A 26,949-nucleotide genomic window follows, 5' to 3' on the forward strand; every position below is an offset into this window, starting at 1 on the left:
CTAGCTTTTAAAGTAGAATTAAATTAATTCTCTAGGAATTTAAACATACCAGTGTTATTTTAGCAATATTCTAAACAATAGAATTCTAAACAATACTAAAATTATGTTTAAATTCCTAGTTAATTTAATTCTACTTTCTTAAATTCCAAATACATTTGTGCATCCTATTTGCCTCAATTCAAATTTAACTCAGAAATTGAACAGAAATGGAATTTAAAGGCATTCTCAATTCTCTTCTGAATGGAACTCAGTCCTGGTGTTATTGGTGTCTGTGTGAATGTGTGTGAATGTGTGTGGCCATACAGACCTGAAAGAATGGCACGTCCCCGTGCCCAGCCGATGATGCTTGCCAGGGTGCAGGTACACTGGCACTTAGTGAATAGCGATATAGAGGAACAGCAGAGCCCATCTCCAGTTTAAACACATAGACAGTAAGGAGACCACCTGCAGAATTGTAAAAAAGACTTCTTTCAAAAACGTTAAAAAAATCATAACTTCTAAAGTAATGTTTTTTGCAAAAACTTGTTCAACTGACAACCCTTGACCCTCTAGGCGGTATACATTAGGATGGGAATGAGTCTTCATTATGTTTTGAATATACAGTATTTCTGATAAAACATGATTTTGTCAATGTTTAGGACTGCACTAGCATTTTTGACCTCAAAGCTAATAGACATGGACACAAAACGTGGATTGAATAGATTATTTAATAAACCAATTAAAATTGCAACAGTACGTCAGGGGATGTATATAAATAAGGGAGTGCATTTTTGTTTGCATTTTATTTGGGGATTTCACGGGAGAAGAACTGTATGTGTGAGAGCTGTGTGTGCCTCATAAAAAACAGTATTGTTTTATATGAATATGTTGCCCATGAAAGGGTCCTCCAAAAAATGTTTTATGACTGGTAAAGGGACGATTCAAAGTGAAATATCCTCAACCAGATACTGCAGCCACTGTTCAGGGAGGAGAGACTGCATAATAACAGACTTCATAGACTTCAAAAAGCCACTGCTGTTAAAAGAACATCCAAACTTTTGTTTTCAAAGCACATTAAGTTCATTAGGTTAATTAATTGTGGGAATATAGCCAGAAATTTATTGCACTTTGTAATATTATGCAGACAATTTCTAAAGTTACTGTCAAACTAAAAGCAGATTTCAATTGATTTCTAGCTGGTCATTACTTCTTATGCGATATACACCATAAATATACAACGATGGTGCACTCATATTACTATGAATGGGAGAAAGTGCAACACACAATATGGTGGAATAAGTGCCAATCACCAATTTGTGAAGTCATTGCGTGACTGCAGCTGCCATTAGAAGCTCCGGCTGCAATAGAAACAGTCAGTGTTCTGAGATGCACGCTTGTGAATGCACATGCGCATTAGCTGGTGTAGCCTGAAAAATGCAGCTCGTGTTTTAAGGTGAGTTTACACCAAAGATTCACAACGAGACAAGCTGTAACTACTAAAAGAATAAGGTCTGCAACATTCGAACACTGTGTCTACACCCGGCATGGACATATTAAAGTGTATACGGGACTTAAAACCTGCCAGTGTACACCAATGCAACTAGACGAGACAGTGTATAGTTTCTATAGTAATGACTCTTTCTTTCTCTTTGTCAGCTTTCTGCAGCACAGCCGTCAGACTTCCAGTGAAAGCAACAGACATGATATCAAAACTGATATAAAATAAATATATAAGAATATAAATAAATAATATGTAATAAATATATTAAAATAAATACATTATTATTATTACTAACAATAATAATAAACAGAAAAATAACAGACAATAATGATACATTTTATTTAATGGGAGCATTTGGACCTGGATAATGGATGGGGGTGCTGGACAAAAAAAATGTTGCGAACCACTGTCCATCTTGGCCAACCTGGTTAGAGCTAGTAGAACACCTTAGCTAAGCTGGTGTGGACCCGGGTGAGCTGTTTAACCCATGTTCTGAAGCTGGTTTACCAGCTTGACAACCTTTCACTGGGATGACCTGGTTTTTCCAGCAGGGAAGGCATCAAAGACTGATTAAGTTTTGATAAAACAGGTGTCGGTGTTTTTCCACCCGTTCCCCCCAGCAGAGCAGAAAAACAAACCTGCGAGCGTCTGTGCGGTGCTGTTGGATGCTGGTTTGGACTGGTTTAAGGGAATTGTGGGATGGTTCCCTGAGGTAGAGCTTGTGAAATCAGCAGTGCTGTGCAGATTATGAGGTCGCTCCATAAAAACACCTGAGAGACACAGAGAGGTCGGACATGTCAGTGTGTACTGGTTTATTTTTTGTTATGTCTCAAATTTAGAGCTAGTCAGTGGAATTTCTTAGGCATGTACCATTGTAGTATTAGCATTAATATTACTACTAGTATTATTAGTGTTGAATTTGAGTATAGAGTACCACACAACTATGTTAATCATAGTATTTATCATAGCACCATGCTATTCTCTTTTGATATCATAATTGTACATGAGCAACGTTAGCGGTATGTAATGTTTAACGTACACTAAAAATGCACACTTCTGTTCAAAAGTTTGGGGTCGGTAAGGTTTTTTAATGTTTCTGAAAAGTCTCTTCTGCTCACCAAGGCTTCATTTAAATCAAAAATAGAGTACAGTAATATTGTGAAATATGATTGCAATTTAAAATAACTGTTTTCTATTTTAATATATTTTAAAATGTAATTTATTCTTGTGATGGAAAGCTGAATTTTCAGCATCATTACTCCAGTCTTCAATGTCACATGATCCTTCAGAAATCATTCCAATATGCTGATTTGCTGCTCAATAATCATTTCTTATTATTATCAATGTTGAAAACAGTTGTGCTGCTTAATATTTTTGTGGAAACCATGTTACTTTTTTCAAGATTTTCAATGAAAAGGAAGTTCAAAAGAACAACATTTATGTGAAATATATTTTTGTAACAATGTCAGTCTTTTTAATGCATTTTTGCTGAATAAAAGTATTTATTTCTTTAAAAAAATACTGACACAAACCTTGAATGGATATTGTTAAATTCAAAAAGTTAGAAATACTGTATTTGTCAGGATACTACGGAAGAGGATTAGGGCCAAGCAATAATAAAAAAAATAAAACCATCTCGAGATTAAAGTTGTTAAATTATGAGAAAAAACTCGTTAAATTACGAGAAAAAAGTTGAAATAAAATGTTGAGAATAAACTTGTTAAATTACGAGAAAAAGTCGAGATAAAATGTTGAGAATAAACTCGTTAAATTACGAGAAAAAACTCGTTAAATTTCGAGAAAAAAATCGAAATAAAATGTTGAGAATAAACTTGTTAAATTACGAGAAAAAACTCGTTAAATTTCGAGAAAAAAGTCGAAATAAAATGTTGAGAATAAACTCATTAAATTACGAGAAAAAACTCATTAAATTTCGAGAAAAAAGTCAAAATAAAATGTTGAGAATAAACTCATTAAATTACGAGAAAAAACTCGTTAAATTTCGAGAAAAAAGTCGAGATAAAATTTTGAGAATAAAGTCATTAAATTTTGAGAATAAAGTCATTAAATTACGAGAAAAAAGTCGTTAAATTATGAGAACAAAGTCATTAAATTATGAGAATAAAGTCATTAAATTACGAGAAAAAAAGTAATTAAATTATGAGAATAAAGTAATTAAATTAAGAGAAAAAAGTCATTAAAGTCATCAAATTCGGAATTTAACGACTTTTTTCTCATAATTTAATGACTTTATTCTCAAAATTTTATCTTGACTTTTTTCTCGAAATTTAACGACATTTTTCTCATAATTTAACAAATTTGTTCTCGTAATTTAACGACTTTTTTTCTCATAATTTAAAAACTTTATTCTCAACATTTTATCTCGACTTTTTTCTCGAAATTTAACAAGTTTTTTCTCGAAATTTGACAACTTTAATCTCGAGACGGTTTTATTTTTTTATTATTGCTTGGCCCTAATCCTCTTCCGTAGGATACAGTGACGCAGGATGGGAAATTATGTGGGGAACAGAAAATAACATTTCATTGTTTTACATATTTCAAAATCCAGGTTCATGATTTTGAATCTCAGATTTTCAGTCAACACTTCAATACTAATATGTTTTCATATATTTATGACTGAATATATAACAACTGCTATAGTTTAAGCATTACATACTTGATTCTGACTGGTCAGTTGATGGCATTTTGTGGTTGAATATTTTTGCTAAACAGTTTATAAACAATTTTCTACATAGCTGGTTTAGTTTCATGTCTCCTGTGTGATGAATAATGTACAGTCACCTGATCACAACAACAAAAAATAAAGCCCTTGTGGGTGACACTAGACACTGATGCAAAGCAGATATTATCCCTTATGTAATGGCTTATTGATTAAAGTTATTACCTGACACACAAATATTGTCTCTACTCATGTTTCGGCTCATTGCCCGCTGCCTTCATCTACTGTGTCGTGCCATGAGCAGAAAATCTGTTGTCTAATTAAATAATGCAGCACAAATGAGTCAAGCGATTGTTTTCAATGACCCACTAGAGTGTACTGCACTGTTTAGAAGGCTCACCTGAGCACATATGGCAGGCAATCCCCTGAGCGCTCAGGTTACTGCGCAGGTCCAGCAGTCTCTGCAGGTTGGTGTCTCTGTGGAACAGCACAGGCGCGTGACTGGCCGGCCGCAGGAGACAACAGCACCACACTGAGCCCAGCAGAACCAAAACATACACACCTGAAAAACCAGACAGGATTAGATGTGCGATGTGGATGGCGGAGGATGTTTATCACAACAAGCTAATGCTGGGATTTAAATGCATCCTGCTACATTATGCATGACTGTATTATTTGAAACTGTCTCTAAGTCTATAATTATACCGCCGTTGTTTCGACACTGCCCAGGCTGCTCACCTAATAAGAGGAATGAGCAGTGGGGGCCTGAGAGAAACCTGGCTCTAATTTAGCTTATTGACATGCATATACAGCTGCATAAATATGCATTTACACAATAGGCGTTTGTTGAAATTTCTTGATACACTCCACCATGCTAATACAAGCTTAACTGCATTGTCGCAGGCACATAAGGGATGCAGTTCATAGCTCTTTTGTTTGAACTGTGAATAGACTGACCTTGAGAATAAGAAAGAAATTACACGGAGTCTGAAACAAAACAGCCAGGAAATTTTCATCTTACTCATGCACAAATTGTGTGTACATTAGCAGAAAAATGTAAATGTGACTTGCATGAGTTCACTACTGTACTCTTTGTTCGTTTACGGATAATCATTTACCAGACCTTTATACATGTGTAAGCATTCTTTAGTTCTTATAAAGGCATATTTTTAAAATAAATTTTGGTGCAATTATTTAGACACTGTCACAACGTAAAGGCATTGTAGTAGAAAGTCACATGACGAAGATGAATAAACAGGAACTGACTTTACTAATGAACAGAATGAACATAACGGGATATTTATACACACAGTAAATGAGGAACTAAATCATGAACACCTGAACGTGATGAACAACAAATTAGTTCCCATAGAAGCAAACAAGAACTAAGACAAACATCACAGGAACTGAACTAAACTGAACATAACCGTGACATAAGCTCCCCCTCCTGGAAGGTGTGATCTCGCGGCTTAACAGAAATAGTCCAACAGGAGGAAAAAGGGTGTAGGCTTCGGTGGAGGGCATGGAGCTGGTGAAGGACAGGAGCCTGGAGGAGTTGCTAACCACAGGCACCAGGGTGGCCCTGACAGTGGGACGATCCAGGGCGGAGTCCTGACTGAAGAGCTGGACGGAACCCTGGGACCGATCGGCAGAGGCAGAATCATGATGCCTGGAGGAACCTGCGGAGCAGAGAGGCTGATGGACCAAGGTGACATTGATGGCCTAGAAGCCTGAGGCTGGGCTGCTGGTTCGCGGGACTGAGGCGGCAACAGGGACTTGGCTGACTGGGGCGACTATGGAGCGAGGGAGGATGACTGGGAGGACAGAGAAAGGGAGGAGCCAGATGATGCCATAGGGGTGGAGGGTGTAGGCACCGCCAAGTCCGTGGCGGAAGTCCGTGACGGAAGTCTGTCATGGAAGTCCGTGGCAGAAGCTGAGCGACGACCGCTGGAGGCCCACCTGGAGAGACGAGTTATCCCAGCAGAATCTCAGGGCAGTCGGGACACGGAAGCAATGAGGGAGCGAAGCCATAGTGAGGTCGATGGGCTGTCAAGTCTAGATGGGGACTTGGGACAGGAGGCCTGATGTGATGCCGAGACCTCAACCTCATGCCGTGCTGGTAGAGGCGAAGCCGGGGCAATGCTAACAAGCCAAACAGAGACAGCCGCAAAACCAGAGCCGAGGAGCTGGATGGAAGAAGCAGGGCCAACGGATCCAGGGAACTGGCCTTGACCAGAGGAGAAGGGATAAGGACATCAGAGAATGGAGGCCTTCAGATGGGACCGGAGAATCAAGATGGCAACACAAGATCGGCGAAGAAGGCGAGGACTCAGGGGTGGGTCTTTGGGTGGGAATAGGATCCATGGTCCACAGATCGATCAGGTCCTGGCTCTGGGGTGGACTGATCAGCATGCTTCATCTCCAGAGATGGAATGGTCTCTGGCTTTAGGACTTGGACAACATTGGTGGTGGCCTCGGGTTTGCAGGCGGTGAGGGAAAGACCGCCATGTTTCACCATCCAGCCCAAGTACCCCAGAAGACTCAGGTCAGAGGAGAATCTGCATCGCTGGTAAATCCATATCTTTTTTTTTTTGTACTCGTTCTTGAGGGTCGGTTCTTGTCACAACGTAAAGGCATTGTAGTAGAAACTCACATGACAAAGATGAATAAACAGGAACTGAATTTATTAATAAACTCAATCATAACCACAACACCTTAAACATGTAAACATAACGAGAACCGATAACAGAATGAACATACTGTAACAGGTGATATTTATACACAGAGTAAATGAGGAACTAAATTAAGAAACACCTGAATGTGATGAATAACAAATTAGAATCAAATGAGAACTAATACAGATATGATAGGAACTGAACTAATCTGAACATAACTGTGACAGACACAACCCTGATTTAATTACAAAGTAAATACTGGTAATCATTGTTATTTTAGTATTATTTATACTATTACAGTATTTGTTCATATTTAATAATTTTAGCTTAAGTTTTAGTCATTTTGTCATGTGTGTTCTTTTTTTTAATTTTTATTTAGTACTTCAACAAACTTATTTCAGTTAGTTGCCAAGGCAATATTTCACCTTTTTTCATTTAAATAATAATAAAGTATGTATTATATATTGCAAACATTTAAAAAAAATAATAATAAGCAAATAAGTACAAGCATTATTCTACACTAAATATTCCAAACACTAGTATGCAACACTGTTGTCCCATGACCTCATTGCATTGCATGTGTAATTCGCTGTAATAAATGGTGTCCAGTTATTACAGCATATAAAAAATGTCTCCACATTTGGCAGTCTAGTCAAATAATGAGTCAAGAAAGAGATGCAGCTGATATTAGCAGTTCATCCATCACACTGTAAATGGAAGGTCATGTCAAGCGCATTACATTGTAATGTACAGTATCCCATGCTCTGATGCACACTGCACATTTTGCACATTTTACATAAAGTGGAGTAGGTCATCCAATCATTCCATGCAATCACGCATACAGAAAATTTGCATACTATACATACACACTATATATAGAGAGTATAGAGTATACATGCAGCAAACAGAATAGTATATTCCTAACAGTCTGGTTCACAATGCAGATAATTTTAGCTAAGAACTGTACACTTAGGAACTGTAACCACTCCTGTAAAAAATAAATGCATTTAATTGCTAAAGTTTACTTTTTTTCACAAGGGCAAAGTAACAAAAGTTTGTTTTTATGTGATGTGAGTAAATCTGAAGTACTGTAGCACTGCACACAAAGCGAGGTGCGCTCAAGGATATCTCATTTACATGCTGACAAATGTCTCAGATTAAACTCTTACATGATATTTTACATGAAACTCAAAAACGTTAGCACATCAAGCAACTAGTTCTTCAGCTGAAGCATTTATTGTACCTTAATTGTACATGACTTTAGGTTCAAAGCCTGTGCACCACAATTTAAGAAAGTTGTTTAGAAACCAGCCAATCAGAGTGGAAGGTTCCAGTGAGCTCTTGGCAGTTTTGAGCTTGACATACATCAGACAGTACATGAAAGCTCTGTAGGCGGTCTGTGAGTGTGTTGTCTGCGGCTGAGAGCAAATGAATAAAGATGCTTAACTAATGTGAGTATTGTGAAAGCACATCACATCTTTTGACATAATCATCACAAATGTTACTAATGATCACAAATGTTACTCACCTATAATAGTTTTCCGTTTCTCAACAACAGGTTCTGCCACCCACTGTCTCAGGAGCCTCTGAAGGTGGGCACTGACAACTCCCACATTGCCCTCAGTGGACACGGACAAAGGAGCTTCTACAGAGATCGACAGCAGGGCTGCATCCGATTCAGAGTCATACACACCTGGACAGAAATCAAAGCATCAGGCTCCAAAAATGGCTTGTTTTGATATTGCGGGATTTGTGATGTCACACAGGCAAATAAATTTGCATATGACTACCTCCAGAGCAAGACATCGATGAATAGTTTATACATCATCTCACCATAGGCCCCACCCACTGGAATTCAGTCGCTTATTTGCTGACATTTGCCTGCACTGGATGTGAGCGTCACATCAAAAGCAAAACCCATTATAATCACTGGTGCTGTTTTTGAATTTTATAATTGATTTAATTCATTCTGATGATATGACAACAAGCTGCCAAATATTTTCTTTCAAATGAGTCTACTAATTTGGGTATGCCATTTCTTAGATTTAGGTTCCAAATGGGGATGCAAGTTAACAGGTTAAGGTATTTCGTAAGGATAAGGATAAACTTGATAATACTTTTTCTCTCTCCTGGTTGTAATTGTTGTATGCTACGGAAGAGGATTAGGGCCAAGCAATAATAAAAAAATAAAACCATCTCGAGATTAAAGTTGTTAAATTACGAGAAAAAACTCGTTAAATTTCAAGAAAAAAGTCAAAATAAAATGTTGAGAATAAAGTCATTAAATTATGAGAAAAAAGTTGTTAAATTACAAGAACAAATTCGTTAAATTATGAGAAAAAAGTCGTTAAATTTAGAGAAAAAAGATGTTAAATTATGAGAACAAATTCATAATTCAACGAATTTGTTCTCGTAATTTAACAACTTTTTTCTCATAATTTAATGAGTTTATTCTCAACATTTTATCTAGACTTTTTTCTTGAAATTTAAAGACTTTTTTCTCATAATTTAACGAGTTTATTCTCAACATTTTATCTCGACTTTTTTCTCGAAATTTAACGACTTTTTTCTCAAATTTTAACGAATTTGTTCTCGTAATTTAACGACTTTTTTTCTCATAATTTAATGAATTTATTCTCAACATTTTATCTCGACTTTTTTCTTGAAATTTAACAAGTTTTTTCTCGTAATTTAACGAGTTTATTCTCAACATTTTATCTCGACCTTTTTCTCTAAATTTAACAATTTTTTTCTCGTAATTTAACGAGTTTATTCTCAACATTTTATTTAGACTTTTTTCTCGAAATTTAACATCTTTAATCTCGAGATGGTTTTATTTTTTTATTATTGCTTGGCCCTAATCCTCTTCCGTAGTATGCAAAGGTGTGATTCATTGACTAAAAAAAGAAAGCAAAACACAAAATAAATAAAGATGAATTTGACTGATGACACTGAAAATAAGACTGATGACAAGAAATAAGAAATTGTCTTTGTAATCTTTTTTCAAAATGAATTCATCATTACCTGGTTCCATTTCCACAGTTATTAGAGCAACATCATCATCATCTGAGAGGGGACTAGGGCTGGCGGACAGTTTAGTTAGAGTGGTCCACCTGTTAGGGTTAACAATCTCAGTGTTAATGGGATAAGTTATCCCAAAATCCCATATATGTCATCATTTACTCACTCTCATGTCATTCCAAATCAGTATGCCTTTAATACTTCTGTGGAACACAAAAGAAGATATTTTGATGCTGGTCACTCTTTTCCATGCAATTGGAATAAATGGGGACTGAAGTTTTCAGTCTTCAAAAATAATGTTAAAGTCCCCCTGTAGTCAATTATTTTATCCCTTAAAACTCATCTTTGGTCACCAAAATGACATTTTTAAAAAAATTCAAGCGAAAAAAAATTCTTTGTGCCTTAAAATAGCTTGAATGTAACTCTACACCCTTGCCTCATTTAATATACACGGATCAATGAATATGCAAATTATCCCCGCCTCCACTCGCTCGCGCCAGCTCGGAGAAAAAAGCTTGATTCGCGGTCTGAATCCACTTGCATTTGTTTGGACTGCTCTCTCACTGAAGTGATTTCTCAGTAAAACAGATAGTATCAAGAGAACAAGCAGCCGTTTTCCTCTGTGAACAGGCGCTAAATGGATGTTTGACAATTTCATTGCTTTTTGGAGTTTTAAAAAAACATTCAGATGAAATGTCTCCACATTTGGCGCCCGTGCCTTCTCCGTACATTAAATAAATGCACATCCTTGAATGAGCGCGGATTTTCAGCGTATTTACTTGAACTTATCAGGTAGGCCATTCCAGAGGCGGCCAAAATCAGAATTTATAATGGACTGAATATCTCTCTCAGAACTTGACGTGTGATGCCACACTGACTGACATATGCACATAAATCACAGTCACACGCACACGCTCAGACCAATGTTGTTTTAGCTATGTTTTATAGTATTAAAGTATTTCGAAGGATAAAAACATGAACTTATTGGCTTTACTTCAAGTCGGCGGTCACTTTACTTTGGCGCGAGCCCCTATGCACTTGCACACTTGGCACAGCCCTTGCGACGGTTCTGTCATTAATTAATATTAATTAATATGATTAGCCTTTTGCTTGACTACGTTATCAAACAGCTAATAATATGTTGCTAATGTTACACACACCGTTCCTGTTCTTCATCTCAGAGTCAGACAGCTGCCTTCTAACAATCAGTATCCTTATAAATGCTTTGAACAACTCAGAACGTCAGTGGAGAAAGGCTTATAGTTCATCATAACATCGTTATAGACTCGCTATATTGATAAATCTATACAATTTTTCATATCAGCAGAAAATATACCAGGATAACCTGGCTTCTCTCGAGACTTTCCTGCTTCAGAGCGGTCATAGTTAATGATATGCTAAAGCCTGCTGGCACGTTGTTGTGATTGGTTACAAGGTAGTCTGTGACGTCACAAACACCACCAATTTCAAACCGCAGGTTTTAGACGGGTTTTGGTTTACTGCAGTTTCAAACATAAAATATTCAGCAATGGTGTTGACTTATGAATTTGCACATGGTTTGTCTTAAAACATATTAAAAACATTACATATAAACAACATTAAAAACTTGATTTTCACCACAGGGAGTCTTTAAAGAACCATAAAAGTGTCCATGATATGACTGATATGAAAATATTATTCACTAATAATATTTCCATCGAGTAAGCTGTAAAGGGATCATTCTGTCAGTGAATTTAGCTTGAGAACTGGATCAATCTGATTCATGGACAAATCATTCAGACCTGTTTTGTGAACTGAATCAACCAATTAATCAAAGGTGCCATCGAACGTTTTTTTTTACAAGATGTAATATAAATCTAAGGTGTCCCCTGAATGTGTCTGTGAAGTTTCAGCTCAAAATACCCCATAGATTTTTTTTAAATAATTTTTTTAACTGCCTATTTTGGGGCATCATTAACTATGCACCGATTCATGCTGCTGGCCCTTTAATTGCTTGCGCTCTCCGCCCCCCCAGAGCTCTCGACTCTATCATTGCATAAACAAAGTTTACACAGCTAATATAACCCTTAAAATGGATCTTTACAAAGTGTTCGTCATGCAGCATGTCTAATCGCGTAAGTATGGTATTTATTTGGATGTTTACATTTGATTCTGAATGAGTTTGAGGCTGTGCTCTGTGGCTAACGGCTAATGCTACACTGTTGGAGAGATTTATATAGAATGAAGTTGTGTTTATGAATTATACAGACTGCAAGTGTTTAATAATGAAAATAGCGACGGCTCTTGTCTCCATGAATACAGTAATAAACGATGGTAACTTTAACCACATTTAACAGTACATTAGCAACATGCTAACATGCTAATGCTGGCATATGCAAATGTTGGGGGCGTACATATTAATGATCCCGACTGTTACGTAACAGTCGGTGTTATGTTGAGATTCGCCTGTTCTTCGGAGGTCTTTTAAACAAATGAGATTTATATAAGAAGGAGGAAACAATGGAGTTTGAGACTCACGGTATGTCATTTCCATGTACTGAACTCTTGTTATTCAACTATGCCAAGGTAAATTCAATTTTCAATTCGATGGCACCTTTAAAAAGATTCAACTAAAAATAACAATTCGTTCATTAAACAGACATTGATACTTTTCTCATGAGTCATATCTGGACTGATTAAGATTAAGGTATGTTAATGAGCATTTGGTTTCCGATACACACTATAAGTGGAAGACAAATCACAAAACACTATGCTCTAGTCTGACCAATCAGAGTAGAGCAGGCTCTCTGAAAGGAGGGGTTTAGAGAAACTGAATCCTTTATCAAACCGTATCAGACACTGAAAAAAGAGGTGATAATGCAATATATATTATGTGTGTTTTTTGACCCTGGATGCATGTAAACCTATTGTGAGAGACTCCAAAACAAAATTAGAAACGTTTAAAATAGCATAATGGGGCACTTATGTACTGTACTGTAATTGCATGGGAAAGAGTGATCAGCACTTTACAATTTCTGTGTTTGTGTTCAGCAGAAGGAAGAAAGTCTGGTTTGTAAGTACGGGTTTGGAACAACGTGATGTTAATGATGACAGAATTTGCATTTCTTGGTGATCTATGATTTTAAAGGCATAGCTCACCCAAAATTTAAAAATTTGTCATCATTTATTCACCCTCATGTCATTCCAAACCTGTATGACTTTGGTTCTTCTGCGGAACATAAAAGATATTTTGAAGAATTTTGGTAACCATTGGCTTCCATTGTATGGGCAAGAAAACACTGAGACATTTCTTAAAATCTTCTCTTGTATTCCACAGAAGATGGAAAGTCACAGAAATTATACCTTTAATGAATGAATAATGTGACAAAACTTCAAAGTAAAGAACATGCACATTTCTCAAAAGACATTTGGAAAGACATAAAAACTCTACCATTTGGGACAGGCGTTGCCATGGGCAGCTCCACACTGGGTCCAGATGCAAAGGGCAGCAGGCATGAGAATGGAAACCCAAAGCCAGCAGCAGCTCACAATGAGAGACATGAACAGACCGAAGTCATGAACCGCTGGGATCTAACGATGCATACAAAACAGATAAAGGTCACATGTCAGGTGTTGTCAGAATTTTTTTTTCACTTTGCATGTTTTAATATAAATTAACCGGCAGGATTCTCATCACACCAATACACTACTGAATAAACATGAGATGGTGACAGAAACATAAAAGCCCCATGGGTACAAAAGCTACTCTGAATAAAATAAGACCTCTCTTTAAAGATAAAGAAATGTTTGACTGTCTGCTCTACATGTTCTTGCAGTTTATTACATCATTTGTGTTTATTTTTTGATTGATGTTAGATCCTGAGCTTCAAAGCGGGAGGTCACATACGAATCCTCAAGTTCATTCAGAACTTTGCCTCATTTTATCACACCATTTAAAGCTTAAAACTGCTTTGATGGCAGGAAAAACCCTTAATACAGAATGTAGGGGTCAGAGGTCATGATTAAAACATTTATTTTTTTATATTGTTATACTTTTCGTTGTAATCAATTGTATTACGTTATTGTCTAAAATTGACCGTCCTAGCAAAATTCGTCAGGGTACACTGACATATGCCTGTGTAATATTTAGCAACCAACTCTTGATAAGCATGAATTACATTGGTACGTCAAAGTTAGCCAATCATAACGGAGGTAATTTACAAAGAGATGTCTTAAAGGTATAGCAGCAAAAACAGCCTGTTTAACTTTAACCATCAAAGAAGTGGAAAACGGTTTAGGAAAAACTAAAATACAACTGTTTTGGGTGCAGGAAACCTTGACTAGCATTGTAAATGAACTCCAACAAAAGTGTAGATTTTGTCCCAGGCATATTCCAGCCTTCAAAATGGTCTAAATGTTAGCACATCTTTGTTTTGAAAATTGATTTTCTGGATATGTTTATTCTGCTCCGCTGACTGCACCTGTGAGAAGGTGTTTGCAGCATATGCTGCTGCCGTCGTGAAGGACGTGAGGAACGTGGCTCTGCCTGCTGTCTTTACAGTGTAAATCATACGCTGCATTGAACAAGTCAGGTGGGCTGACTGTCTGAAGGTACTTATGAACACAAACACATCATCCACACCTAGAGGGAAAGAAAGAGGAAGATGGTAGGAGCAAAGAACATGTTTATTTATAATGTGGAAAGCTCATGGCTTGATATTTTATTACTCTCACCAATGCCGATGATGACAAAGGCTGCAACTCCGTTGAGAATGCCGAGGTATTTCACTCCAAACACCACATGATACAAGAAGAGCGCCACGAGACAGCTCAGACCAATACTGGCCAAGCCAAAGAATGTCAGAAACACTGTGGAGAAACAAAATGGATATGACACATAATGCCAAATCAAGAAATGACACGGTGGTGACTTTTAGTATTCAAGCACAGTAATCTTTAGTTAACTTTACACTACAAGCTACTAACAAAAAAATTCTTTGAAAATATATGTAATTTGATAACTGCATGGGTAATCGGAAGAGTACTTATTATTACAGTATTTAATACTTCTAAATTTACACTATATATTAATATTACTAATTAAAGGTGCCCTAGAACTTTTTTTAAAAAGATGTAATATAAGTCTAAGGTGTCCCCTGAATGTGTCTGTGAAGTTTCAGCTCAAAATACCCCATAGATTTTTTATAATTCATTTTTTTAACTGCCTATTTTGGGGCATCATTATAAATGAGCCGATTCAGGGCTACTGGCCCTTTAATTCTCTTGCTCCACACCCACAGAGCTCGCGCTTGCCTTGAACAGTGCATAAACAAAGTTTACACAGCTAATATAACCCTCAAATGAATCTTTACAAAGTGTTCGTCATGCATGCGTCGGATTATGTGAGTATTGTATACGGTTATATTGTTTACATTTGATTCTGAATGAATTTGAGGCTTTGCTCCGTGGCTAACGGCTAATGCTACACTCTTGGAGAGATTTATAAAGAATGGAGTTGTGTTTATGCATTATGCAGACTACAAGTGTTGTATAATGAAAATAGCGACGGCTCTTGTCTCCGTGAATACAGTAAGAAACGATGGTAACCACATTTAACAGTACATTAGCAACATGCTAAAGAAACATTTAGAAAGACAATTTACAAATATCACTAAAAATATCATAATATCATGGATCATGTCAGTTATTATTGCTCCATCTGCCATTTTTCGCTATTGTTCTTGCTTGCTTACCTAGTCTGATAATTCAGCTGTGCACAGATCCAGACGTTACTGGCTGCCCTTGTCTAATGCCTTTCATAATGTTGGGAACATGGGCTTGCATATGCAAATATTGGGGGCGTACATATTAATGATCCCGACTGTTACGTAACAGTCGGTGTTATGTTGAGATTCGCCTGTTCTTCGGAGGTCTTTTAAACAAATGAGATTTATATAAGAAGGAGGAAACAATGGAGTTTGAGACTCACTTTATGTCATTTCCTTTAATAAAACTAGAAAGTAGAAAAAAGAGAAATTTATACACCTAAAATAGCCACCAATAAAAAATACATACACTTAAAGTAAATTAAAATAAATGTATACACCCAAGTTAAATGCACTACCATTTAAAAGTTTGGGTTAATATTTTTAAAAGAAGTCTCTCTTGGTGAAAAGTCTGCTCACCAAGGATGCATTTATTTGATCTAAAATACAGTAAAGTTGTGAAATATTATTACAATTTAAAACATCGATTTTAATATATTTTAAATGTAATTTATTCCTGTGGTCAAAGCTGAATTTTCAGCATCATTACTCCAGTCTTCAGTGTCACATGATCTTTCAGAAATCATCCTAACATGTTGATTTGCTATTATGCATTTATTATTATTATCAATGTTGAAAACAGTTGTGCTGCAGTTTTTGTGGAAACCGTGATACGTTTAAACATTGAACAGCGAACACAAACAAAAGCTCAACCATACTTGCTTGATTAATGTGAGAGAATAAACCTCACTGGTTCTTGCTGAAGCTCAAATGTGCTGCGTAACACATGAGAATGAACCTCACTGGTTCTTGCACGCATCAAGCAAACATGCTTGAGCTTCCGTTTACCATAACTGATATGTGAGTTGATGAATGTTTACATGTGAATAAAAGCCTAAATTCAATCTGTTCATCATATAAAGTGATCAAGTCTCTTAAGAAAATTTGGACTAAACCGCTCAATTCATATGGATTAGTTATACAATCTCTTTATGAACTCTTTATAATCTCTTTTTGAAGCGTCAAAGTGGTAGTTGTGTGGACCGTCAATGGAGGGACAGAAAAATAATAAATCTCTCTTAATAAAAGTCTTACGGGTTTGGAACGACACAAGGGCGAGTAAATAATGACAGAATTTTCATTTTTAGGTGAACTAACCCTTTAATCCTTTTAACCTCAAACTGACACCAAACATTTCAATGGTGTAACTCAAAAACAAAAACAGTAATGAACAGCACAATTTTACAAAATTTAGTTTTGCTTTAGCATAATTTTGCTACAAATGCTGCACAGACTCAAAAGAATCAGTGAACCTTTTTCTTTTGGATCAGTTTATTTAAATCAGCTATCCAAATTAGGCAATTCACTAAAACGAATGGCTACATGCACAATAAACTGCTATAAACAACAGCAATGTAGCAACAGTAGCACTACAACAACAGCTTTGTACTGTAAGAATGTCGAACGTGACTGACTGAATGGGAACTCACTGGCCAATGTCCATTGGCTCATTTAGTTACCACTTGGAGGTGATTGGGCTCCCCATTACGTCAGTATTGACGTAACAACTCTATTTTGATGACATGCTATTTAAAAATGTAAACTTAGCATCAATACTTCAAGCTAATTACTCCAACACAGGCAATTCTTGACAGGTCTGTTTGCGTTCACCAAGCCCTTTCTGTCATATTTGAAATATCTGTCACCAATTTACCATTAGCAATCACAAAAGTGCCAAGATATTTTTGGCCTACATGCTTTGCAGCACTTGGAGATGTTTTCTGTGCTTTCAAGCTTTTATCCCTGAATTATCTGAAAGTGCTGTGGTGTACAGAGAGTGCTAAAGGTTTTGTAACAAACAGTAACAAACTGCTGCACAAGCTGAGTGGAACGACAGCGTTCGAGAGCTCTCTATTGTTTCTCTAACAAGGTAGTGCATTGCAAGTGCAGCTGACACGTAAATGAATTCGGAAGGTTCAGAGAAGGTTATATGATATACAGATAAAGCACCGAGGTCACGTTATGTAACATAAAAAAAAAAAAACATCATTGAGGTTTTTATAAAAATGTCACATGGAAAAGTGGTGTTCTATTTTCCATTATCCAGACGGTTGTTGATGCAGCAGCTGTGAGAAAATAAGCCTCATTTTAGGAATGTCCGGACAAAAATAGTATAACGACCTGAATATACCAAGAAAACCAGCTGTGGAGCTGTGAGACGGCCAAATCAATAAGATTTACTTGATGAATTGCTCAACAACCAATGTCACAGTTAGTACACCTTCAAGTCTGCATCCTCTTGTGCTTTTAATAGACTGAAATACATGTTTACTGCTGTGTCTAATTAAGTCATACTGCACAAAGTTATAAACTCATGCTGCTAAATATGTGGGTAGTCAGCCTGGTCTCAGTCTGTGTAGGTTCAAGACATCAGTCACATTTTCTTTCAGAAATCATTTGCAGCTCATCTGTTGACACAAATGTTGGCACAAAGCATACTGAGGCTATTTGTAGATGAGGAAAATAAATCCAGTTGCAATTTTGACAAAACACAAGTCATAAAAACGAGGCTACATCAAGGCTTTCATTATATCTATAACAATATTTCAGTGTAACGAGTGTAAATGCCACCCATAGACCAGTCATAGAAATTCGGTGTCCATTTGTTCTACACACACAACGCAGAGTCAACGTTCCATCACGTGGGACCGGTAACATTAGCAAAACTGAAACCCTGTCTCGACTAATTAGCACTTTTTACTAATTACTAATTACTCTTTACAATAAGATTCAATTCGTTAGCATAATTAATACATTTGTTATAATGAACTAACAATTAAAATATTTTACAGCATGTATTAAAGGATTAGTCCACTTTTAAAGGTCCCGTTCTTCGTGATCCCATGTTTCAAACTTTAGTTAGTGTGTAATGTTGTTGTTAGAGTATAAATAAAATCTGTAAAATTTTAAAGCTCAAAGTTCAATGCCAAGCGAGATATTTTATTTAACAGAAGTCGCCTACATCGAACGGCCAGTTTGGACTACATCCCTCTACTTCCTTCTTTAATGACGTCACTAAAACAGTTTTTTGACTAACCTCCGCCCACAGGAATACACAAAAAAGGGGGCGTGGTCTTGTTGCGCTCCCACGGAGAAGAGCAAGAGTTGCGTTTGTAGAGTGTGTTTGTCGCCATGTCGTCGAAACGCTGTTATTTTCATCCCGCAGTCCAATCACCTTTGTTTGGCCTTCCCAGGGACGCTGTACTTAGAGATCAATGGTTACAATTTATGTTTAACTCGGTTCCCGAAAATTATAATTGTGGTATCCTTACTGCAATAGTTAATGTTGGACTGCAGTGCACATAATGGCCACAAGAGGGGACTATGTTTATGTATATGGCTGTTTTCCGTATGAGGTACTCTTCTGAGTGAGTGCTAACGTTGTACATTTTCTGTCGCTGCTTGTGGAGATTAAAGAGTTCAGTCTCTCGGGAATTATTGTCTTTTGTGTTCATTCGGCACAACACCACAATAATCCACATGTAAAACTATGTGCAGCACACGTTATGGTAAGAGGCGTGACCTTTCCGGGCAAGGTGCGCTCTCTATGGCTCTGGGTGCGCTCAGAGCTGCCGAATCACAACACAGGAACCGCTGGCACAATCAGAACTCGTTACGTATTTCTGAAGGAGGGACTTCATAGAACAAGGAAGTCATCAGCCCGTTTTTATGACAGTGGAAACAGCGGTATACAGATAAGTAAATTATGTGAAAAATACTGTTTTTTTACACGTAAAACATGAACACATGTTATATTGCACACTATAAACACAATCAAAGCTTCAAAAAAACACGAAAAACGGGACCTTTAAATAAAGTTTTCCTGATAATTTATTCACCCCCATGTCATCCAAGATGTCCATGTCTTTCTTTCTTCAGTCGAAAAGAAATTAAAGTTTCTGATGAAAACATTCCAGGATTTTTCTCCTTATAGTGGACTTCAATGGGCACCAAACAGTTGAAGGTCATAATTAGTTTCACAGCAGCTTCAAAGCCTTCTACACGATCCCAGATGAGAAATAAGGGTCTTATCTAGTGAAACCATCGCTCATTTTCTTAAAAAAACAAGTTTTAACCTTAAATGCTCATCTTGAACTAGCTCTCTTCTTCTCCTCTATTAGAATTCCAGAAGTTTAGACGCTGCTAAACGTAATACTGCCCTCCACAGGCCAAAATTTGAACTAATTGTTATATACTATTAAACTAGCATATTGCATATAAAGATTTGTTCAAACTTTGACCTGTGGAGGGCAGTAATACACTTAGCAGCGTCTATACTGCTGGAATTCTAATAGAGGAGAAGAAGAGAGCTAGTTCAAGATGAGCATTTCTGGTTAAAACTTATATAATTTTCAATTTTTTTCAGAAAATGAGCGATGGTTTCACTAGATAAGACCCTTATTTCTCATCTGGGATCGTGTTGAACAATTTGAAGCTGCAGTAAAACTAATTTTGACCTTCAAATGTTTGGTGCCCATTGAAGTCCACTATATGGAGAAAAATCCTGGAATGTGTTCATCAAAAACTTTAATTTTTTTTGACTGAAGAAAGAAAGACATGGACATCTTGGATGACATGGGGGTGAGTAAATTATCAGGAAAAGTTTATTTAAAAGTGGACTAATCCTTTAATTTACTGTTTATTTATAAATGTGTTATTGATCATTTGTTTTTTTATAATACACAACTTGATATTATATATATATTTAATATTTAAGAATTCAATCACATGAGCAGTTCCAAGTCATGACGCAGTATTCAAACCAACAGCACAATTGCAAGCGTGACTGCATTAATAAAGTTTTCAACTGTTCAATATATATATATAAGGTTGAGTAACTTACATTGATTTTAGACACAATATCGCCAGTTATTTTGTCTTTTTACTGTCTGTTTGCTCTGCCAACGACAATAGTAGAACCAACAGTTTCTCCCAGAGCAACACAAAGTGGAGTTTCGTTGCTGAATTGATCAGTGTGTCTGTACGAATGGTTAAGTGAATAATTCAATGACTATGCAGTATGAATATACTCCAGACTAACTACTTTTGTTATGTCATGTGGCCTACCAGCATCAGTTGCCTCACTTCACTCCCGTGTCCTCATGGGATAGTAAAGTGTCTATCAGATGCGCACTTCAGAATCTCATAGGAAAAAGTAGGTGATCCAGGTACTTTCTGTCTACTGTTTTATTATACTGTGAATTCGGATATACTACTCTTTTCATATACTGTTTTTCACCTGATATATAGGAGGGAAGTATGATTGTTCAGATGCAGCCAGTCACTTGTTGCCAACTTCTGACATAATAAAGGGTTAGTTCACCCAAAAATGAAATTTCCATGGTTCACCACTAGGGGGTGTGACTTTTGACAGTGTTTTGAAATCGCCCATCACTAGATATTGTTGAATCAAATTATTTAGTTTTTTTTGGCGCACAAAAAGTATTCTCGTCGCTTCATAAAATTAAGGTTGAATCACTGTAGTCACATGAACTGTTTTAAATTCGTCTTTAGTAGCTTTCTGGGAATCTGAAAGTGTTATCTTGCTGGCAATGGAGGCCTCACTGGGCCATCAGATTTTATCAAAAAATATCTTAATTTGTGTTCCGAAGATGAATGAAGGTCTTACGGGTGTGGAACGACATGAGGGTGAGTAATATATGACATTATTTTCATTTTTGGGTCATCTAACTCTTTAACTTTATTTTTCAATGCAGAAGTAAGCATTTCCTGTGAATGTGCAAGACTTCTGATTCATTAGCCACTAGATAAATAACTAGATGTATAACAAAATGCAGTAAACAGTAATACTATTTGCATTACAAACCATCAAGCACCATATTAAACTGCTAAAACAGCGATGGGCAACTTCGGTCCTGGAGGGCCACTGTTCTACAGATTTTAGCTTGAACCCTAACCAAACACACCTGAACAAGCTAATCAGTGTCTTCAGGATTGCTAGAAATCTATAGGCAGATGAGTTTTTATCAGGGTTGGAGCTAAACTCTGCAGGACAGTGGCCCTACAGGACTGAAGTTGCCCATCCCTGAGCTAAAATAACTGGAAGCAGTTAAGTGAAGTGTAAATGTAATTATATAATGAACATAGGCATCTCTACTCTGTGTCGACTGAACAACAACAACCTTAACTGGGATAAAACCACTGTATGGTGTCTTTAGGTTTATTCGATTAGAATGCTTGTTGAGTGTCTTACCAGAAAATGAGGTTAGAACGTACACAAGGACAGTAATGCATCCCCCACTGAACAACGCCAGCAACATGTCACTGTGGAAGGTCTTCCGCACCTCATCATCAAATAACTCTGTACCCCCGTACAACACCTTCACTTTACTAGAGAGAGAATAAAAGACAGAAACTTGGATGAGAGGGAAGGGTAGTCAAGATGAGCAGGGGTTTTGGTTGACATTATATGATATGTAGCAAGAGAAGATGAGGGGGATGAGAGAGAAAATGTGCACACATTAGCAGATGGAAAAAGATTATCTTAATTACATCGGGGGGCTCTTAAAGGAGTTATTACAGTATCAGAGATACAATGAAACTTCTCTTCCACGCCTGACCATTGGATCATTTCTAGGCTTCCTACCATTGTCATCCCAGTAGTAATGATTGTCATTTGAAGAGCATCTGCCTACATTCAGTCTTGACAGCTGTGAGTATATTAGGGGTGTTTTTCAGATGTAATAAAGCTTTGGGTCATTGTCTGTGATTCATAACTGGGATTGATTTGCAAAAATGACTACAACCAAAATCGAAACGTCTGACTAACTGACTTCTGTCTTCGACACTAAGGAATACTTAGTGGCTTAATAGACTCCCATTTTGTGTTTAATCATTTATATATAACTCATTAGTTTTGCATTAGTAAAGTGAACAGTATCTCCAGCTGCCACACAGAAGAGCGGGAGGACTGAGACATGATTCATCACCATTGTGCCACTGAGATCGTCCTTGTAAGTTGATGGCTCCGTTATATGGACATAAAATTTGTGAAAGCAAATTTTGCCTTATGACCATTTTCATGCACACTTAAATTTTCATTTAATACATTACATTACTTTTAGAACAAAAATGCCCTGAAGTTGAGCACTGAAAAGAAGGATTTTTTTTTATATATATATAAATATTACATGACTGATTGCTTTTGGAAGACATTTCCCATGGCAGGAAGGGCTCATTAAAAAAAAAAAATGTGTGTTTGTGTTTGGAATTACAGAAATGTATTTTAATAAACAACATTATACAGACAAATGGTTTGTTGATCACACTCAACTGTAGCTCTGATTGCAATGATAATCCCATCCACTGCATTATGAAACCTAACATTATATGCAGATGGGGCTAATACGCTCTCTGTATTGAAGAACACAGGGTGGGAAATAAAGCTTCTGCTAACTGGGATATATAAAGTTCATTTTGCATGTTTCCAAGGACCATACTTAATGCCCAACAAGCCATCATGAATCTCTTGATGAATCCGCTGGTTTGCGTGTTTGTTAAATTGAATTTGCTTTTAACCATACATGGAATTGGCCCAGACAAATAAACAAAAAGCCTTTTTGTTATGTTGTTTATTGCACCAACACCAACTGCAATCTCAACACCCACCTGGTGGATTGTTGTGAAAGGATATCAGCATACTGCACCACAAAGTCTCTGAAGAGACGTCTCTGTTCTAAAGGTCTGTCTTGAAGAGAGTAGAAAGAGTGGAGAGGAGCTCCAAAATGGATCTCACTGCGAAGAAGAGAGGACTGAAGCTTGTCTGGTGTGAGAGTCTCATCCACATACCAGTAAAACTGTGGATGGGTGATCGCCAAGCTCAGGGCACCTAAGAATAGAGGATACTACAATCAGGGAGTTTTATGACAAACATTTCAGTTACTGGTTGGAGTAATTGTGAAAGAGGCCTTGAACATCAAACCACCATTTGTTACTTTTTACAATATATGTCAAGCGTATCCAGTTTTGCTCCTGGACACTTTTCTGCAGATCTTAAAGGGTTAGTTAACCAAAAATGTCATTTCTGTCATTAATTATTCACCCTCATGTCGGCTTACACCCGTAAGACCTTTGTTCATCTTTGGATCACAAAGTAAGATATTTTTGATGAAATCCGAGACGTAAAATGCGTAGGAGAATGACACAGAAAAGAAGATATTGTTGAATAAAGTCGTTATTTTTGTTTTGTTTTTGCGCACAAAAGTATTCTCGTCGCTTCATAGCATTAAAGCGGAACTCAGTAAGATTTGTGAAGCTCCCCCTACAGGTTCCTTCAGTGAATCACACTGTCGTAAATACTCCGAGCGCAGCTCTGGACTACAACGACTACAACGACTACAACGCTCACCAACGCAGCAGTTTTGCAAATACAGTACAAGAAATCTCGATGGAGGTGGGTAATTTTCGAAATTGTCTTATAAAGTCATAATGTATACATTGTTTTTGAATTACCATAAAGCATTTTGTCACTCTCGCGTGAACGTGAACATGAGGCGAGATTGTGTCGGGTCGGCGCAGCTCAACTTGCAAGTGCTGTTTTCTGGCGTAGACGTGCCAGAGGGGGTTAGTGCTCGACTCAAACACACCACTACAAGTCAATTAACCATCGTAAGCACTTAGAAAACTATTTATGAAGGTAAAAAAAGTTACTTAGTTCTGCTTTAAGGTAGAACCACTGTAGTCACGTGGACTGTTTTAACAATGTCTTTAGTACCTTTCTGGACCTTGAAAGTGGTGGTTAAAATGCTGTCTATTGAGGAGTCAGAAACCTTTCAGATTTCATCAAAAAATATTTTAATTTGTGTTCCGAAGATGAACAAAGGTCTTACGGGTGTGGAACGACATGAGGGTGAGTAGACAGAATTTTGATGTTTTGGTGAACTTGCCCTTTCAAAATATTCAAAATAAAAGAGGATTACTGGATCATTAGTAGCGAGTGGGATAGTTTGCCCCCCCCCCGATGACTCACCATGTATATCAGCTAAATCAGGTCCCATTCCATCATAGTAGATCTTCCCTGCACGCTCACTGGGAAAGAGGTAGGACAGGAGGGAGCTTGGAGGGGAGCAGAAGGAAGGTCCCAGGGGTAAGTCTCGCAATGCCTCCAGTGGCTTCCAGCAGAACTGCTGAAACTGAGGGTGCTGCATTAGAAGTCTCTCCACGTGGTGTATGGTGTGAAGGCGTTCAGGGGTGAAAATGTTGTTATCCTTGTCGCCCTGGGCCACAAAAACTAGCTCTATCCTCCACAGGGCCTGGGTCTGGAGGTAGGAGTAGCCTGCAAATCTTCGCTCCCTCATTAAGGGTGAGTCTGGTTTCCTGTGATCTTCAGCATCACTGGAATTGAGGCTTGCCGCTATCTTAGGGTTTGTCAAGTCTGTCTTTTCCTCTTTCATCTTGTTGTTTTTCTCATTTCCAAACTGTCTGTTGTCATTGTGTATCCCTGTCTCAGTCTGCCCCAAGATCCCAGCAGGTTCTGTGACATTCGCAATTGTAGAGACGTCCTTCCCTTTTCTGTTTACCATGAGCAACAAAAGGTCCCTCAGTGCATTGGCTTCAAAGTCAAATCCCTCGGCATCACGCCTGTGCCTGTCCCAAGACCCCAACTGACTTTTCAGGGCAATGGCGAGAGCATCAAAACGTTCTGCAGAGGCATGACTTCTGACCTCGAATGCACTGTAGGAAAGGTCAATGTCTAACGGTTCACAGTGAAGGAACATATAAGCAGAGAGGGTGAAGGGTACCAGAAATCCCACAGCGAGAACCAGTCCGCTGGCCCAGGGCTGCGTGTACACCCAGCCCAAAGCCCACCACAACCCCTTACAGACCTGCGCATCTCCATTTGCTTGTTCTGTTCCTTCTTCTCCCTCCTCCTCCTCATCTTCCTCCTCCTCTTGCTCTTCGAACTCGCTTAGGTTCCAGGTACCTTGGAGCAACAAGGGTTCATCTTCCGAATCCATGGCAGGCACTACAACAAAAACACAAAACACTTACATTAACACCTTTCGGCCTTGTGTGTGCTCCGGTTTGTGCCTGGACAGGTAAATCCTGTGATAAAGGGCACTTGATTTACGGAGCATCAATAAGAGAGTGGCAGGTTATTCTCAGATGGACACTGCTAAGACAAGGACACAGCCATTAAATCTGTCATTCTGTAAGTGTAATAGTGGAAGGTTTTGGCCTCTGGGTAGAGAGTGGTGAAAGGAAATGAAGGAAACAGTGAACCGAGTCTCACAGGCCAGCGATCAGGCTGGCAGATGGTTTGGCCTCTGGTATGAGATGCTGAACCCAGATGTGCGTGTGTGTGATAATATATTCTTCTCACTGAACTGTGAGGAGATTTCATAGTAGGGGAGCCTTGTGAATATGGAAGTATCTACAGGAATCTTTTGGGAGGATTCGAAGTTAAGGTTTAAATTTAGCACATTTAAACCTTCCTCCTCCAGTTGTCAGTATCCTGTGATAAAAAATCTCATTCTTATTCCTGTAAAAATAATAAATGCATCCACAAATGAATCACCTTGATGCAAGGTAATTATTGCAAAAAGTGAAGTTAGTTTTGAAAAAAGATCTAGCATTATCTGAATACAGATACCTTACTGAAATGTATTATCTAATGTAGAGGATTTGAAGGCAACAAAATATTCAAAACCCCTCCCCCACCATATACACTAAGATTTATTTATTTTTTGCATTTCTGCTGTAATCATGACAAAGCTTGTTTAAAAAATGTATTAGCTGAAACTGTGAGTGTTGATATATTAAATTAATTAATCATGATTCTTTTTGTGATTCCAGAAGTTTCAAGAACTGTATATTCTTCAATGAAAACAGTTACTGAGGGGTAAAAAAAAAAATTCATTTTCACACCTTGATTTTTTATTTTATTTTTTTATTTTTTTAGCATTTTGATTTAGAGTGAGTTTTTTTAAAAATACATTTAAATGATTTTAAATACTTTTAAATCAACTTGACCCTTGGAATCTTGTTGTGACTTTGCATTTGCAAGTGTAATGTGGCTGTTTCAGAAACAAGGAAGAGTTGGATCCAAATGCAGCAGAAACATTTATTTAAACAAACACAACAAAAATAAATCCAGACAGTAAAGGAATATTCCAGACACTGGCACAAACAGAACTGAAACACGTAACATCTGTAAAGGACAACACCAGACAAAAAACATGGGAAACATTGGGTTTAACTACACAAAGGCTGGAACAAGGAACAGGTTAAAGTGATTAGTAGCTACGGAGATTAATGAGGGTAACTACT

The 26,949-nt window shown here is 37.4% G+C and overlaps 1 protein-coding gene across 1 annotated transcript in view; it reads right to left on the reverse strand.

The window, feature by feature from the left end:
* The window catches only part of disp3 (dispatched RND transporter family member 3), a 72,419-nt gene that overhangs the window by 20,055 nt on the left and 25,415 nt on the right, over positions 1 to 26,949 (reverse strand). The window contains exons 2-12 of the mRNA XM_048210859.1: positions 24,650 to 25,645; positions 23,290 to 23,509; positions 21,875 to 22,011; positions 14,570 to 14,704; positions 14,317 to 14,477; positions 13,287 to 13,426; positions 9,860 to 9,948; positions 8,364 to 8,528; positions 4,561 to 4,722; positions 2,119 to 2,250; positions 308 to 444 (exon numbers count right to left, since the gene is read on the reverse strand). Of these exons, the coding sequence (XP_048066816.1) occupies positions 308 to 444; positions 2,119 to 2,250; positions 4,561 to 4,722; positions 8,364 to 8,528; positions 9,860 to 9,948; positions 13,287 to 13,426; positions 14,317 to 14,477; positions 14,570 to 14,704; positions 21,875 to 22,011; positions 23,290 to 23,509; positions 24,650 to 25,637 (2,466 nt within the window). The 5' untranslated portion in view covers positions 25,638 to 25,645. The remainder of the gene's footprint in view (positions 1 to 307; positions 445 to 2,118; positions 2,251 to 4,560; positions 4,723 to 8,363; positions 8,529 to 9,859; positions 9,949 to 13,286; positions 13,427 to 14,316; positions 14,478 to 14,569; positions 14,705 to 21,874; positions 22,012 to 23,289; positions 23,510 to 24,649; positions 25,646 to 26,949) is intronic.

This window comes from Megalobrama amblycephala, linkage group LG12 (genome assembly GCF_018812025.1).
Source record: "Megalobrama amblycephala isolate DHTTF-2021 linkage group LG12, ASM1881202v1, whole genome shotgun sequence".
NCBI lineage: Eukaryota > Metazoa > Chordata > Actinopteri > Cypriniformes > Xenocyprididae > Megalobrama > Megalobrama amblycephala.